This window comes from Dioscorea cayenensis, chromosome 14 (genome assembly GCF_009730915.1).
Source record: "Dioscorea cayenensis subsp. rotundata cultivar TDr96_F1 chromosome 14, TDr96_F1_v2_PseudoChromosome.rev07_lg8_w22 25.fasta, whole genome shotgun sequence".
Taxonomy (NCBI): Eukaryota; Viridiplantae; Streptophyta; class Magnoliopsida; order Dioscoreales; family Dioscoreaceae; genus Dioscorea; species Dioscorea cayenensis.
The window spans coordinates 2112988-2126592 of NC_052484.1; the positions used below are offsets into that span (position 1 = coordinate 2112988).

At 33.7% G+C, this 13605-nt stretch overlaps 2 protein-coding genes and 1 long non-coding RNA gene across 4 annotated transcripts; 1 reads left to right on the forward strand and 2 right to left on the reverse strand.

Annotated features, from left to right (window-relative positions):
• The first annotated feature begins 443 nt into the window (after positions 1 to 443).
• Positions 444 to 2036, forward strand: LOC120275247. The gene is made up of 3 exons (XR_005541087.1): positions 444 to 1184; positions 1274 to 1369; positions 1672 to 2036. It is a non-coding gene; the product is annotated as an uncharacterized LOC120275247 (long non-coding RNA).
• Positions 2037 to 2114: 78 nt separating this feature from the next.
• LOC120275246 (auxin-responsive protein IAA10-like) lies at positions 2115 to 4736 on the reverse strand. Of its 2 annotated transcripts, none has more exons than XM_039281768.1 (5): positions 4379 to 4736; positions 2915 to 3234; positions 2710 to 2815; positions 2570 to 2631; positions 2115 to 2409 (listed from the first exon to the last, which is right to left on the reverse strand). In XM_039281768.1, exons 1-5 carry the CDS (start codon positions 4660 to 4662, stop codon positions 2351 to 2353), a joined length of 831 nt encoding a protein of 276 aa, XP_039137702.1. In that variant the 5' UTR covers positions 4663 to 4736; the 3' UTR covers positions 2115 to 2350. The 2 variants fall into 2 exon arrangements, with proteins under 2 accessions (XP_039137702.1, XP_039137703.1); XM_039281769.1 differs by having other exon boundaries at positions 2710 to 2812; positions 4379 to 4735.
• Positions 4737 to 7159: 2423 nt separating this feature from the next.
• Positions 7160 to 11444, reverse strand: LOC120276397 (probable pectate lyase 8). Its single transcript, XM_039283125.1, has 5 exons — positions 11259 to 11444; positions 11059 to 11130; positions 9986 to 10051; positions 7763 to 8648; positions 7160 to 7678 (listed from the first exon to the last, which is right to left on the reverse strand). The coding sequence occupies exons 1-5, from the start codon at positions 11360 to 11362 to the stop codon at positions 7457 to 7459; spliced, it is 1350 nt and encodes a 449-aa protein (XP_039139059.1). The 5' UTR covers positions 11363 to 11444; the 3' UTR covers positions 7160 to 7456.
• Between the last annotated feature and the right edge of the window lie 2161 nt (positions 11445 to 13605).

Consider the following 13605-nt stretch of genomic DNA (forward strand, 5'->3'; position numbering starts at 1 on the left):
CCCAATAAAAATATTATATGTATGAACATTTTTATGGTGTAATTAAAAAAAGGTACAATCATCATTCATGATTATATTTCTCATATAAATAAAATATATGAAATGTACATATATATATATATATATATTAAATATGGTAAGAGAATGAGCATCATCCATCTAATCCATCATCTTTTGAAAACTCTAGAATATAAGCATCACCCAATGACAACCAGCAATCAAGGAAAGCAAACCCTAAAAAAGCTCCAAGTCATTCATGGTGGGGTGGCCATACCACCATCAATAACAATGTAAAATAAAAATTAAAATTACTTATATACCCTTAAAAATAAATAATACCTCTTTACATACCTTTAAAAAAACTCAGTCTAAAATTCTATTAAAAAAATACATAAATTTCTGAAAAAAGAAAACAAACAATTCATTTAGTCTTTTATGAAATATATATATAGCAAAACATCCTTTGTGGACATCCATAGATAAGAAATGGACGTTCAATTATCAACCGTTTGATCGACATTGATGAACATTAGTATTGTGTGTTGTACTGTTCCGAACAATAATTATCGTACATATTACTGTATTAACTACTATTCATCAATGTTAGTCGTTGAATCAAAATCTAACGGCTAATAATGAATGACCATAAATTTCTTATCTATAAACGTCCACGGAATGGTCCTCTATATATATATCTCTCTCTCTATAAACATATGCATTTACAAGGGTATATTGGTAATTACCTATTGTTTCAGGGTGTGCAAGCAAAAGACACTTCCTTTGTCTCACCTTTTTGAATTGAGTGGCAAACCACAACAAATTCTCTCCCATTCCTTCCTGACATGACCTTACTTTTCTCCATTTCATTGAATTGCATTGAATTCCTTCTCTTCTTCTTCTTCTTCATCATCATCACTGGCTTCAGGGAAGAAGAACAAATGCACCTCATTGGTGTGTTCTTGTTATGCACCAGCACCTAAAAACAACATAGAAAGCAAAGAAGTGAGCAGTAATGGCTACTTTAATGAGCCATGCCTTCAAACAAAACAACCTCTCAAGAGCAACATCAAGAAGGCAACAACAGCAATAGTAACCAAAGAAGAGGAGCAGCAGAAACAGAGGAAGGTTACTTGGCCTGATGCTCATGGCATGAACCTTGCTCATGTTCATGAGTTTCAATCAAGGTAACAGAATTGATCACAGGTGGATTTATGCATTTGAATAAAGCTTGGTTTTTGAATTTTGTTTTCTTGTGGATTTTGTTTTCCATCAGTGTGATTGAAGAGGTGGAGCTTCAAGGAGTGAGAAATTCCTGTGTTTGTGCCATTCAGTGATAACTTATCTGCAGATCATACATATGAACAACAAGGTAACTTAAATTGATGACAATTGGATGTGTAAATGTGAAGATAGTTTAGCTTTTGAGTGTGTTTTCTTGTGCATTTTTTTTTTATTTCAAATTTTCTTGTGTTTCTGTTATTTAATGAAAGGTCTATAAAGATCAGAAATATGAACAACAGTTGAACATTTCAGTTTAGTTATTCATTGCAAGTTCTTTCACTAATTATCTGAGTGATTTTATATTTGAAAACTAGAATAATAATTCATCTATTTGAGTGTTTGAAGTGCTAGAAATGATTTAGTTATCATTTTGGAATAATGAATTCAAAGGAAAGAGAAGAACCTGGAGTACAAGATCATCAGCTATTTAAGACATAGGATTGCCATTGCCGAGCTTTTTCAATGCTCCAGATGATTCAGTTGATAAGAGAACATCTCTAATTCTCCTGCAAGTAATACAATGAGAAAAATTGCTCTCAGGCTTTCTGATTTACAGAAAAGAAAATCTTGGATAACTATAAAAGGTAATCAAGTAGACTTTACCAGAGATCAAATTTGGGCATGATGAAGAACACTTAGCCAGATTGTAATGAAAAAATTAACATCAGAGTACTATATGACCAATTTCAAGTCATTCCTGCAACCAGTACTATTACGGTGATTATGTGATAAAGATAAACAACTAACAACATTAGCATAGCACTGAGGATAAGTTCAGCTGAGGTGCAAAATGTTACACCGATGTATTGTGTAAGAAACAGCAAGATGTAGTGTTCAATCAACAATGGTTTCTTCAAATTTTCATAGCAACAAATAATCACTGTTATTTACAAACTTTGGACAAGCTTTTATATGACTGCAATTTCACAGATGGAAAACAAGATACAGAGAAATGGGAAATGTTAAGGTCCAAAGCACTTGAAGAAAGCTTGTGAAAGAGAGACAATGGATTGCTAGTTGATTCTTCTATTTATCTTTGCATGCCATGAGGGACAATCTTGTATTGAAGTCAAGCTGGTATAATTCTTGGCCTGACAGACTTGCAGAATTGAGACCTCGGTGATCCGGCTAGTGATAACACAGAAAATATTAAAAAATAAAATATAATAAAATAAAAGAGCAATTCTTGATGAACAGTAAACAACACTGAACTGAATACAAAATTGTGAGCATGCCAAATGAACAGTCCCATAAATATATGGGCAATAGGAATTGGATTTAGTCTTACCAAGACCAATAGCATCAGAGGTTCTCATGATTCTGAGTCTTTTCACAGTGATCAGGAACATTCTGATTAGATATACTTCACAGTTAGAGAAATAGCCTAGTAGTATATTTACTGATATCATATATGAGAAGCATGCATACCCCCATGGAACATCACCAACCAGCATCCAGTCCCCATCCCTGTCTTCATAAGTGAGACTGAACCCTGAAGAGCCATCAAGCATTTGCGAGGCCTTCAAGCCATCTACTAAAATAAGTAGCAATCAATCAAATAGTACCCAGAATCGATTCTTCTTTTGTCTGTAATTCCATGGATATCAAGGAGAAAATACAAAAGTGAACTCACAGGTGAATGTATCATGATCATTGTTGGATTTGCAGAACATGTCCTCTAGTGCAAGCGCAAGGGTCTCGTAGGAATTATGGGCATTGAGATCCACTTTCCTCCCAATGGGATCTCCATCCATGTTCACCTTAACAAAATGCGTACTTACTGTACACCTTATATATTTTTCTTGATTGTTACTGTCCGTATCCTCCTTAACAACAATTTTGTCAATTTTCTTTTGAACAGAAGTTTCTGCTTCTGATGTACAATCTTTCGAGTGGATAGCCAAGCTGTTCATTCTGCAAATCTTTATAGGAGGCCATCCTCTCGCCATTTGACTGTTCCCAGAAGCATAATGCATATTTTTAAGTGAAAACACAAAAGAAAAAGACCTAAAGAAAAGAAGCATAAGCATATGCATAGAGTCTCCACTAAGACTTGGTAATTGATATTGTTACTTAAAATTCAATGCAATTTGTATGTAACAATGATCAGTGCAAACATCCAAAGAATTTTCACTCTAACCAAAGAAAACTCAAGCAGGGCATATTGGATTACTACCCTAACATTGTTGTTAGTTGCCTGCCTCTTCTCCGTGAAAACCATACTACTTTGACATCATTCCTATTTAATCATTTTCAGTAGAAACATGAAGCTGCCCTCATTCTCCGCTAAGAGCAAAATGAGCATGAGAAATCAAGAGCGTCCCCTCAAATCACTGAACATTTACAGTATCATCGCAAATTGCATGCAACCCCATCAACTACAACATCCATGTGATACATGAAATTGTCAATGGTTGAGCAAGATGATGTTATCATGCACAAAAATTGGCGGCTAAGCATCTTTTCCCTAGTATAAATTCACTTAATTTCATGCTTATCTTCTTTCGAATTTTGGGTGAAAGAATCTCAATAATTGCTTGTTTTATCAGCAAAAAACCTAAAACTTTTCCATCAAAATCAGTATCAACATCAACAGCTATGGTTCCTCTTTCTTATCCTATTGATTTCGATGCAGTATTCCTGCAAGATATCTCTCTAGAAACATAAAAATTGACAAACAATCCTCTTGATCTTAATCACACCATACACTTGAATAACCATCAACACTTCACCACCTCAAAAGAAATAAAAATTCCAGTTTGAACTTCCCAAATCCATGGAATTCACTTCTCCAAATCATTACTCAATCCATTGGTACTAATCCCACTCATCACAACTTCTTACTATGAAAAAACCACAAATTTCCCCCTTTTTCACAATAAAAAACCTACAAAATCATGTAATTTTAGATAACTAAGTTTCACAATCAAACAAAAAATCAGAATTCATAGATGCAAAAATCAAAATGAAGAACAATTCCAACACTTGAATCACAAGTTCTAAGGCTGGAAAATCATGTAATTTTAGATTAACTAAAGTTCTTAATCAGAATTCATAGAATCAGAAATCAGAAGAACAGGTATAAACTCAGGCTCACCCGTGACAGTGAGAGGGTGGCGTCCTCCCACCGGCGCCGGCGGGAGAAGGAGCAGACGAAGAGGAGGAGACGGAGGAGGACGAAGAGATTGGGGATCGAGAACCCAAATCCTCAGCAGTGAGGATCCGGCACGCCATCCTACTACCTCTGATGAGCTTGCTCGTCCTTAGTGTCAGCCCGAGGTCCAGCTCCGCCGCACTGGCTACCTCCTCCGCCCCAGTGGAGCTTAGCTCGGACGGCACAACGGCGGCAGCGGCGGCGGAGCAATCGTCGACATCGGCCATGGATTCTCTGGGATCAGAGTTCTGTGGATTTTGAGGGAGTTGATTGTAAAATGGATTTTTTTGTGGGTCCAAATGAAAACATTATTTAATAAAATAAATATATAAATAAATAAGGAAGAGTGACATGGTATTTAATTTTATTTTTTTTCAGGGGCTTTAATGTATAAAACCCATATTATTTGTATTTTTTTGAGATATAATTAAAACTGATTAAAAAATGTATTGCTTATTGGAATTCTCAAAGAAATTAATTTTAAATTTATTTTTCTAAAACTTAACAGATTTATTTTTATTTCATAAATATATATATATAGGATAATAAATTAAAATAAATGAAGTAAAGTTAAAAATATACATATTATTAATACAATTTTGTTTTGCTTTTTTTTTTAATGGTTTGGTGTGGTGGTTCATCAAATGAATAAATTATAAATTTGTTTCCTTGATATCTTAACAGAAATAACCTAATAAAATGGACCCATAACCACCAAGTCCACCTAACTCATTTAAAAAATACATGAAAACATCAACAATTTTGTAGAATTTTTTATTGCAATTTTACTAAATTTATATTGTAATGTTTTTCTTTTTTAATGAATGTGGATAAGCTAGATGATGATAATACCAACTCTCATATATAAGGAATGATTTTTATTACAATGTTTTGTTAAATAAAAAATATACTCTATATACATGTATTTATATATATATATATATATATATAACTTGTTTATATATATATAGCCAACGACCATTTGGTCTATTGGCATCGGGTCCCTTACGTAGAGTGTTCGTTTCGAGTGTCGAGCGTGGCTCCCCGAGTTCGATCCCCATCTCGCGCAAGGTGAGGGCACGGTTCGGTGGTGAGCGTTGCTCTCCCACGTGTTCGTCCCTGGGTTCTGGCGCTTGTCGCCTTTCTCAAAAATATATATATATATATATATATATACAAGGAGTGAGATTACTATCTAAACACACCTGTATTCTTACCTGATGTGAGTTGAGATTCAAACTGACCTTTTTCAAAGAGATACGAACATCATTCACAGGGGATCCAATGTCCACAGATCAAAAAATCATTGGCTATATATATATATATATATTTGTATCAATGGACATCCTCAGAGCCGTTAGATTAACCTATGAAGTAAAATTATTATCATTTAACTGGACTATGGACGCATAACTCATTGGTTCTCATGTATTTTACATTTAGTGGTAACTTGAATCAGAATCTTTTAACTCGCAAATGCACATTTGAGTCCTTTGTAGGAAGAATAGTGATTCCTCCCCTCTAAAGTTATATATTATGCGAGATTTTTCATTGAGATTTTTTAAGCCACTGTAATTAGTGTATTTTTGTGCATGCATGTTATATGACAATCCCGTGAGTAAAAAAACGCTTGTCATTTATTCATGTAAATAAAAACTATCATCATATTTATCCATGATTTGATGGAATGCAATATATTTTGATGAGATTGGTTTAAAAAATAACTTTATTTTGTAACTAAACACCATATTATTATTATTATTATTTTACAATGTGGATAAATTACCCAACAACGTGAATAAGCCACCTTAGACAACACACAGTTTCTGTTATTATGCCTCATTTTTTATTAAATTATATAATTTAAATAAACATATTAATATTAATAACCACATTTTATTAATTACAAGTAAAACAAAATCCACAGAATTATTGAAGAAAATAGTGGTCATCCCAAACCATAGTATGGTCCACCTCATGGCATTGTTGGAGGAATTAGAGAATGGCAACATGGGGACACTTTGGAGAAACATTTTGCAGACAATGTTTGGTCCCATTGGACTTCTCATAAATTATATCAGCCACTCATCTAAATCTTGTTTCTTGTTGGATATATATACATCATTAAAAATATCATTAATTCCTCCAAAAAAAATAAAAATAAAAATAGTACAAGAAAAAGTATGTTTTAAGATCTGTCCCTAGAAGAGAAGATAGATTCAACAAGAGAGACACAAACAGGTCCACAAACTGTTGTTTGTCTCAATGGTTTCTCATTTTTTGGTATTTTACATTTTATTTTTATGTGTATATAAAATTATCAAAACCAAGATTTATTAGTAATAAATTAGATAGGTATAATATCCGAATTGATTTTTCTATTTTTCTCTCTTTCTTATTGGTCTCTCTTTAATAAAAAAGATTTTTTCATTTTTTAGTCTTTCAATTTAAAAATGCTCTCGACTAATTCCTCTACTTTTAAAAATAAGACCACTCAATCTTTTTTACTCTTGAAAATAAATCAACTATTATTTATATTTTCAAAAGTAAAGGAATAAATTAAAAAAAGACTAAATGAATCTATTTTTAAGTTTACTTCAAAAATCTATTTTTTTAAGAGCAGAAAAGACTAATTTGGGAGCTTTTTCTTAGTAGAAAAATTAAAAAAAATAAAAAAAATAGAGGGACCAATTTAAATATTACATCAATTATATATGCAAAATATAGTGATTTTCTTTTGCTTGGAATAATAAAAATATGCATCTGTTACAACCATAACATGCATCAGTATCACTGAATATTGCCATAATAATACTGAGAAAGGGATAAAGAAACAAAGATAGAAAGAGATCACACCATATAAAGATAAAAAAGAAGAAAAAAAAAAGAGTAATAAAAGGATCAGCAACGCTACCACATCAGCTCCACACACAAAGTTACAGTGGAAGCAGAGGGAGGTTGATCAAAATGGAGTATGTGTAACAAACTCAAATATCAAATGCCAAACAATATGCATCATCATCAGCATCGATTGCCGCTGCGGCAAGTGAGCACGCCTGCGCCGGAAGTGATCGAACCGACCATTGATGATGACTTAGCTCCGAGACTTGAAGCCCGGGAATAGCTCGCTGAAGCCCCGGCCCCAGATGGAGTGAAGTAAGCGCCGTTGAGGAGTAAATCACCTTCCGATCGCCAATTCCAGCTCTTCCATGCCCCGGCATTAGTGTCTACTCTTTTCGTAACCTGTCACGAGGTTTATAAATTTCAATTGCAAGTTCGAAGCAGTTTATTCAATGGAGTTAATGTAAATGTTATGTTATGGTATACCTCTTTTGCGAAAGGATTCATCGGTGCAAGATATCGGTTGCCTTGACTGTTTATAGTCGGATCGGCACTGCCACCGATCGCATACATTTCCCAGTGAGTGTAGTCATTGTTGACAACATGGAAGTAACCATGCCTGCATCTTGGCATCCTCTGAATTAGACCTTCGCCGAAATGGTTAAATGCAATGGTGACTTGCATGGCTTTGTCCCTGGCATAAGAATCACTGTGACCCAAAAGCATGACTTCATTGTGATGAGTGAAGTAGTTGTTTGAAATTGTGATGGCTGTTGAGCCTATGACAGCATCTATAAGTCCATCAGCGCAATTGGAGAGTGAGCAATGATCAACCCAAATATGGCTTGAGCCGAAGATGGAAACGCCATCACCGTCAGCCATTGTTCTCCAGCCATAGTGAGAAGGTGAACTGCGGACCATGGCATTGCCAGTGGGCTTGCAGTCATGGATGTGGAGACCATGGATGATGATGTTCGTGACGAATTGAATTGTTAAACAGGCACCGTTGGCAATGTGGACATTGACACCGCGGCCATCGATTGTCTTGAAGCTGTTCATTATCAGCTCTTCCTTAAGTGTGATAACCATGTCTCGCTTGAAGACTATCCAGAGAGGTTCATCTTGAATGACAGCATGGCGGATAGTGCCTGGGCGGGGATTAACTGGATCGTCATCACCTGGGTCACTGACAACGTAGTAGCGCCCATCACGGCCGCCAATGGCATTGCGGCCAAAGCCAATGCCACAGTCTGCAAGTCTCTTACGGTGAAGATGCCAGTCAGGATCACAACGCCAGCAATCATCGATGGGGTTGCCTGTGCCACATGATAAGTAACCAAGAGCACGGCGAGCTGTGTGATTGTTGATTGTCCTGTTCAACATCATGATCCTAATTAGCATTCTCATCACAAATGATAAATTCCTATTCATAAAATCATTGAATAATATCCTAATTGACATTCAAATCACAAAAAGAGAAGGTAAAAATCAGAGCTAACTGATGAATTCGCATTTCATATAATTATTGTCCCGTTCAGCATCAATATTCTAAATTCTAATTCTAATCACAAATGATAAATTAGTAGTTCATTTATCATTGTGCACTTCAACTTCATGATCATAATTAACATTCTAATCACAAATAGAGACTGTAATTCATAAAGTCACTGTCCTGTCCAACATCATATCCTAATTAACACTCTAATCACAAAGGGCGAGAGTAAAAATCAGAGCTACATGATAAATTTGTATTTCATAAAATCATTATCATGTTCAACATCATGTTTCAAATTAACATTCTAATCACAAATAACGAATTCGTAGTTCATTATATCCTTGTCCAGTTCAACTTCACAATCTGCATTAGACTCTAATCACAAACAGAGACAGTAAAAATCAGAGCTTTATGAAGTAATTATCTTTCATAGAATCATATGAATCTCAATGAAATGAAGTCCATATTACTCTTCCATCCTTCATAAATTGGTGTACTATTTAATTTCATTTATATCTAACAAAGAAGAGCATTCAAAACTTCCCAAAGCATGTGTTTTTTGGGTGGTTGTTGAAGAAATATTCTGACTATTTTAGAAGGGGAAAGCAAATTGCATCCCATATTAGAAGGGAGCAGCAGAGCATGTGAGGAGGAATTAATGAAGGGAAAAGAAGAGATTGGTGGCAAAAGCAAATAAAGTCTGGTGGCTTGGAAAAACAAGAACTGACACTGAACTAGCACTGCGGAGACTAGAGACAGGACAAGAGGCTGGTAGCAAAGAACACAAGCAGAGAACGTGGGCTCTGCTCACTGGCCATTCAATGCTTGGATTGTGGTCAATAGTACACCGGCGTGTGCCTTTCTTAAAGAATTATTTACTAATAACTAGCAATAATGAATCTTCTTCACCTAAAACAGGCAGCTAACTCATTCATAGCTTAACTACTTTCCAAGATATAAATTTAAAAAAAAAAAATATTTTTATAATTCTAAACATATTTATATATATCAATAATTTAAAATCTTTAATATTAATTTACTTCTTCTCTATTTTACTAATAATGTTTGTAAAAAAAATAGCTATTAAAAAAAATGAAAATTTTAACAACTCTTTAATACATTGATACTAATCAAGGCATGAAATTGATGTAAAATTGTTTAAAAAAATCAGATAACTTTATTGAAAAATAAAAGATAAAAAATTTATCACTTACATATGGACTTCAGTGGCAACCATCTCCGGGTCATCTACCGCACCATGCACTGGTTCATGTTCAAACCTGAAAAATTTAAAAAAATAAATAAATATATAACATTTTTTTTAAAAAGTGTTAAATTACCAAATTGCCCTGCAATAAATAACACTAAATAATGAAATCTCGTAAAAAAATCGAGATCAAGGACGCATTATCTCCGCTATAAACCCGGTGCAGCTCGTCACGAGAAACGAGAAATTGGTTACTACTCGGGAGAAGTACACGGCTCGAGGTGGTCGGTGCCTTCATTATATCGAAAGAAGGCGGGAGAACCGAGAGGGGTCAAAAGGAGATTCTAGTAAATTGACCCCCTTTTATTTTTTCCTATGAGACTGAAATGACAGTATTACCCCTCTAATTTTTCTTTTTCTTTTCTTTATTTTAAATTTTTTAATATAAATATTTCAGTGCTGAAATAACAAACAACACTAGCACCGTCACGAAGACTGCGATTTAATTCCTTTTTTTAATATAAGTTAAATTGCAATATTACCCCTATTCTTAAAGTAATTCATCTTTAAAAAAGGGGTTCAAAAAGAGATTCTCGTAATTGAACCTAGTCTAATGTCAATGAAATGACAACCTTACCCTCTATTTTTTCCCTTATTTTTTATATTTTTTAAATAAATATTTCAGTCTTGGAACAACAGTCCAGTTATATATATATATATATATATATATTAAAAATAAAGAATAAATTATATAAAATTAATCCTCAAAAAAGAAGGGTAAAAAAGTATTCTAGAAAGTGACCAATGTCTATGTGACTGAAATGACAAAACTACCCTCTAATTTTTTCCCCCATTTTTTAAATAAATTTCAATAAATTAAATAACCGCAGCACCGGCCACAACTGCCATTCCATTTTCATACATTTTCTATAAATTAAAAAAATATATTTATATATTTAATATAATTATTATTCTAAAAAAAAAACACCGCGCAAGACTGAGCTACATCCGACGGTCCAGATCAAATCGAGAACAAAACCAACGGCGAAGATCCAACAAAAAAAAAACACAAACGCTAACCTGAAAGCCTTGGGATCAGAACTCTCATTCCCTTCGCTTCCTCTCAAACTCCTCCTCGCCATCGTTGCAGCGCTGCAAAGAGAAATCAAGGATCGAAATCTAGGGTTAAACAAACCCTCACTGAAATCTCCATCCCAAACCCTAAATAATCAAACCCCGCATGAAATCCAGCAAAAATCAAGTATAAAAAGACAATGTACCTCGAATCCGCGATCATCCCGGGTCCAAACCATCCCATCCCTCCGGCGAGAAGCACAAGAAGCCCTAGCGCCATTAATGGCATCCATCTCGGCACCATCGCCATTCCCAATCTCGATCAAATGGAGACAAAGCGAAGCAAAGCTGAGAGAGAGAGAGAGAGAGAGAGAGAGAGAGGAAGTGGGAGGGGGTCCAAAAGCGGTGGAAAGGAAACGGGTTTATATAGGGTGAGGAGTTAACTAGGGTTAGGGTTTGGGGGGGTTTAAGTTGGGTTAAGTTAACTAGAGGTGAGTTTAGAGGAGTTAACGGAATGACTAACCGTGAGAAAACGGGGGACCATGACGGCGTTAGTGAGCACCGACGACGGCGTTTTTTGGCACGTGCTAACGGTGTCGGTTTCACGTGCGAGGGCAATGTTACTACCGTTTGATTTTTGTCTCTTGCTTTGATGACGTGTGATAACTATTTTTTTTTTTTACGCTTTTTATTTTTTAATTTTTACCTGTGGGTCCCATGGAGTGGGTGGGGCCCGCTTTGTGACACGTTGGATATTTTTAATTATTTAATTGGTTTTTTTATTTGTTTTGTGAATAAGCGTATGTTATGGAGTTATATGATTTTAGTTCCTGGTTTAGTGTTTTGTGTTATTTCTTAATTTTATTTAAAAAAAAAAAAAGAATTACTAGATAGCCCAAATGATACCTCACTCTTGGATGGTAGACTGTGCAGGATTGATGAATACTGTAAAAGTATTATTTATTTAATGTTTAAAAGGATTGATGAATACCATTAAAATACTATTTATTTACTATTTAACAGATTTTATTCATATTTTTCAATCTTGATATTATCATGGGTCTTATTTAGTCTCACAAAATAAATTTCTGGAGACTATTAAACTACTGTAATTGATGGTAGATTGTGTAGGATTGATGAATATTGTGAAAGTACTATTTATTTAATGTTTAACAGGATTGATGAATACCATTAAAATACTATTTATTTAATGTTTAATAGATTTTATTCATATTTTTCAAGCTTGATATTTATATTATCATGGGTCTTATTACGTCTCTCATAAAAAATTTCTGGAGACTATTAAATTACTGTAATTGATGCATCATTATATATATTTGTTTCATAAACACCTCTGATGGATGAGATGTTTATTGTTTTTATAAAAAAATAATTTCTTTTTTGTTTTTTATATTTTGAAATATGTTCCTACGGTCCTACTAATTCTTGTTAAAATATTATTTTTATTTACTCTTGGTATTTGTTTTTCTTTAGGCTTTGCAGAATATTAAAATTCAGTATAATTCTCTAAATAATTCTTTTTTTTTAAACGTATCATTTTGATTCTTTTAGTTTTTTATTCTTTAAGTTTAAATTATAATTTTTTAATCACTTTATTATTTTGATTAAGCAATACTAATTTCCTTAAACCCTGGCCTAACCTTAAAAAAAGGGACTTTACTCAATTAAAATACAAAATAAATTAAAAATAATAATAATTTAAAACAAAAAGAATAGAAGGGTAAATTTAAAACTTATCATAAATTTTAATTTATTGGTGATTTTGAAAATTTGAATGGTGTTTTGGTTGCATGAAAGTTTGGCATAAACACTTTTAAAAGAAATAATAATAATAAATCTAAATTTTGCCGAAAGAGATGGAATAAGATGCATTAATAATAACAATAATAATAACAATAATAATAATAAGGGTAATAATGGCAAAAAAAAAAAACTTTGCTTTTCCGGGGCAACGATAATGCAGCCATGCATGCAAGTCATGCAAAGCGCTCATCACGTCCATCTCACGCGCGTTACGTGCTCGTCTTTCACGCCCTTCTTTGCTCCCTTGATTACCACCTTATTTATTTATTTATTTCATTGGATTCATGGCCTTAATTTTTGCTTGTTTTTCAAGCCACGTTAGTATGAAAACATGCACGTCTTTACGCACAAAAATAAATAAATAAATATATATATATATATATGAGGACCCATCATCTAGGGCCATCTTTAGATTTCAAATCTAGGGATATCCATAGTAGCTATCGGATGATAATCTGACGGCTCTTATCTTTATGAACAGTAGAAACCGCGTTCTACAGTGTTCTACAGTGATCATAATCAGTAAAAAAGTATATAGTGTTTATATAAACAATCAACCATCGGATGATGATCCAACGACTTAGATTTAAAACATCCCTAGATTTGAAATCTAGGGACTTATCTAGATGATCTTTTTCCTATATATATATATATATATATATATAAACAAAGTTTTCGGCTTATCACCCCTGAAAAATAGCAAAATTACTTATCATGTTCACTTTTCAA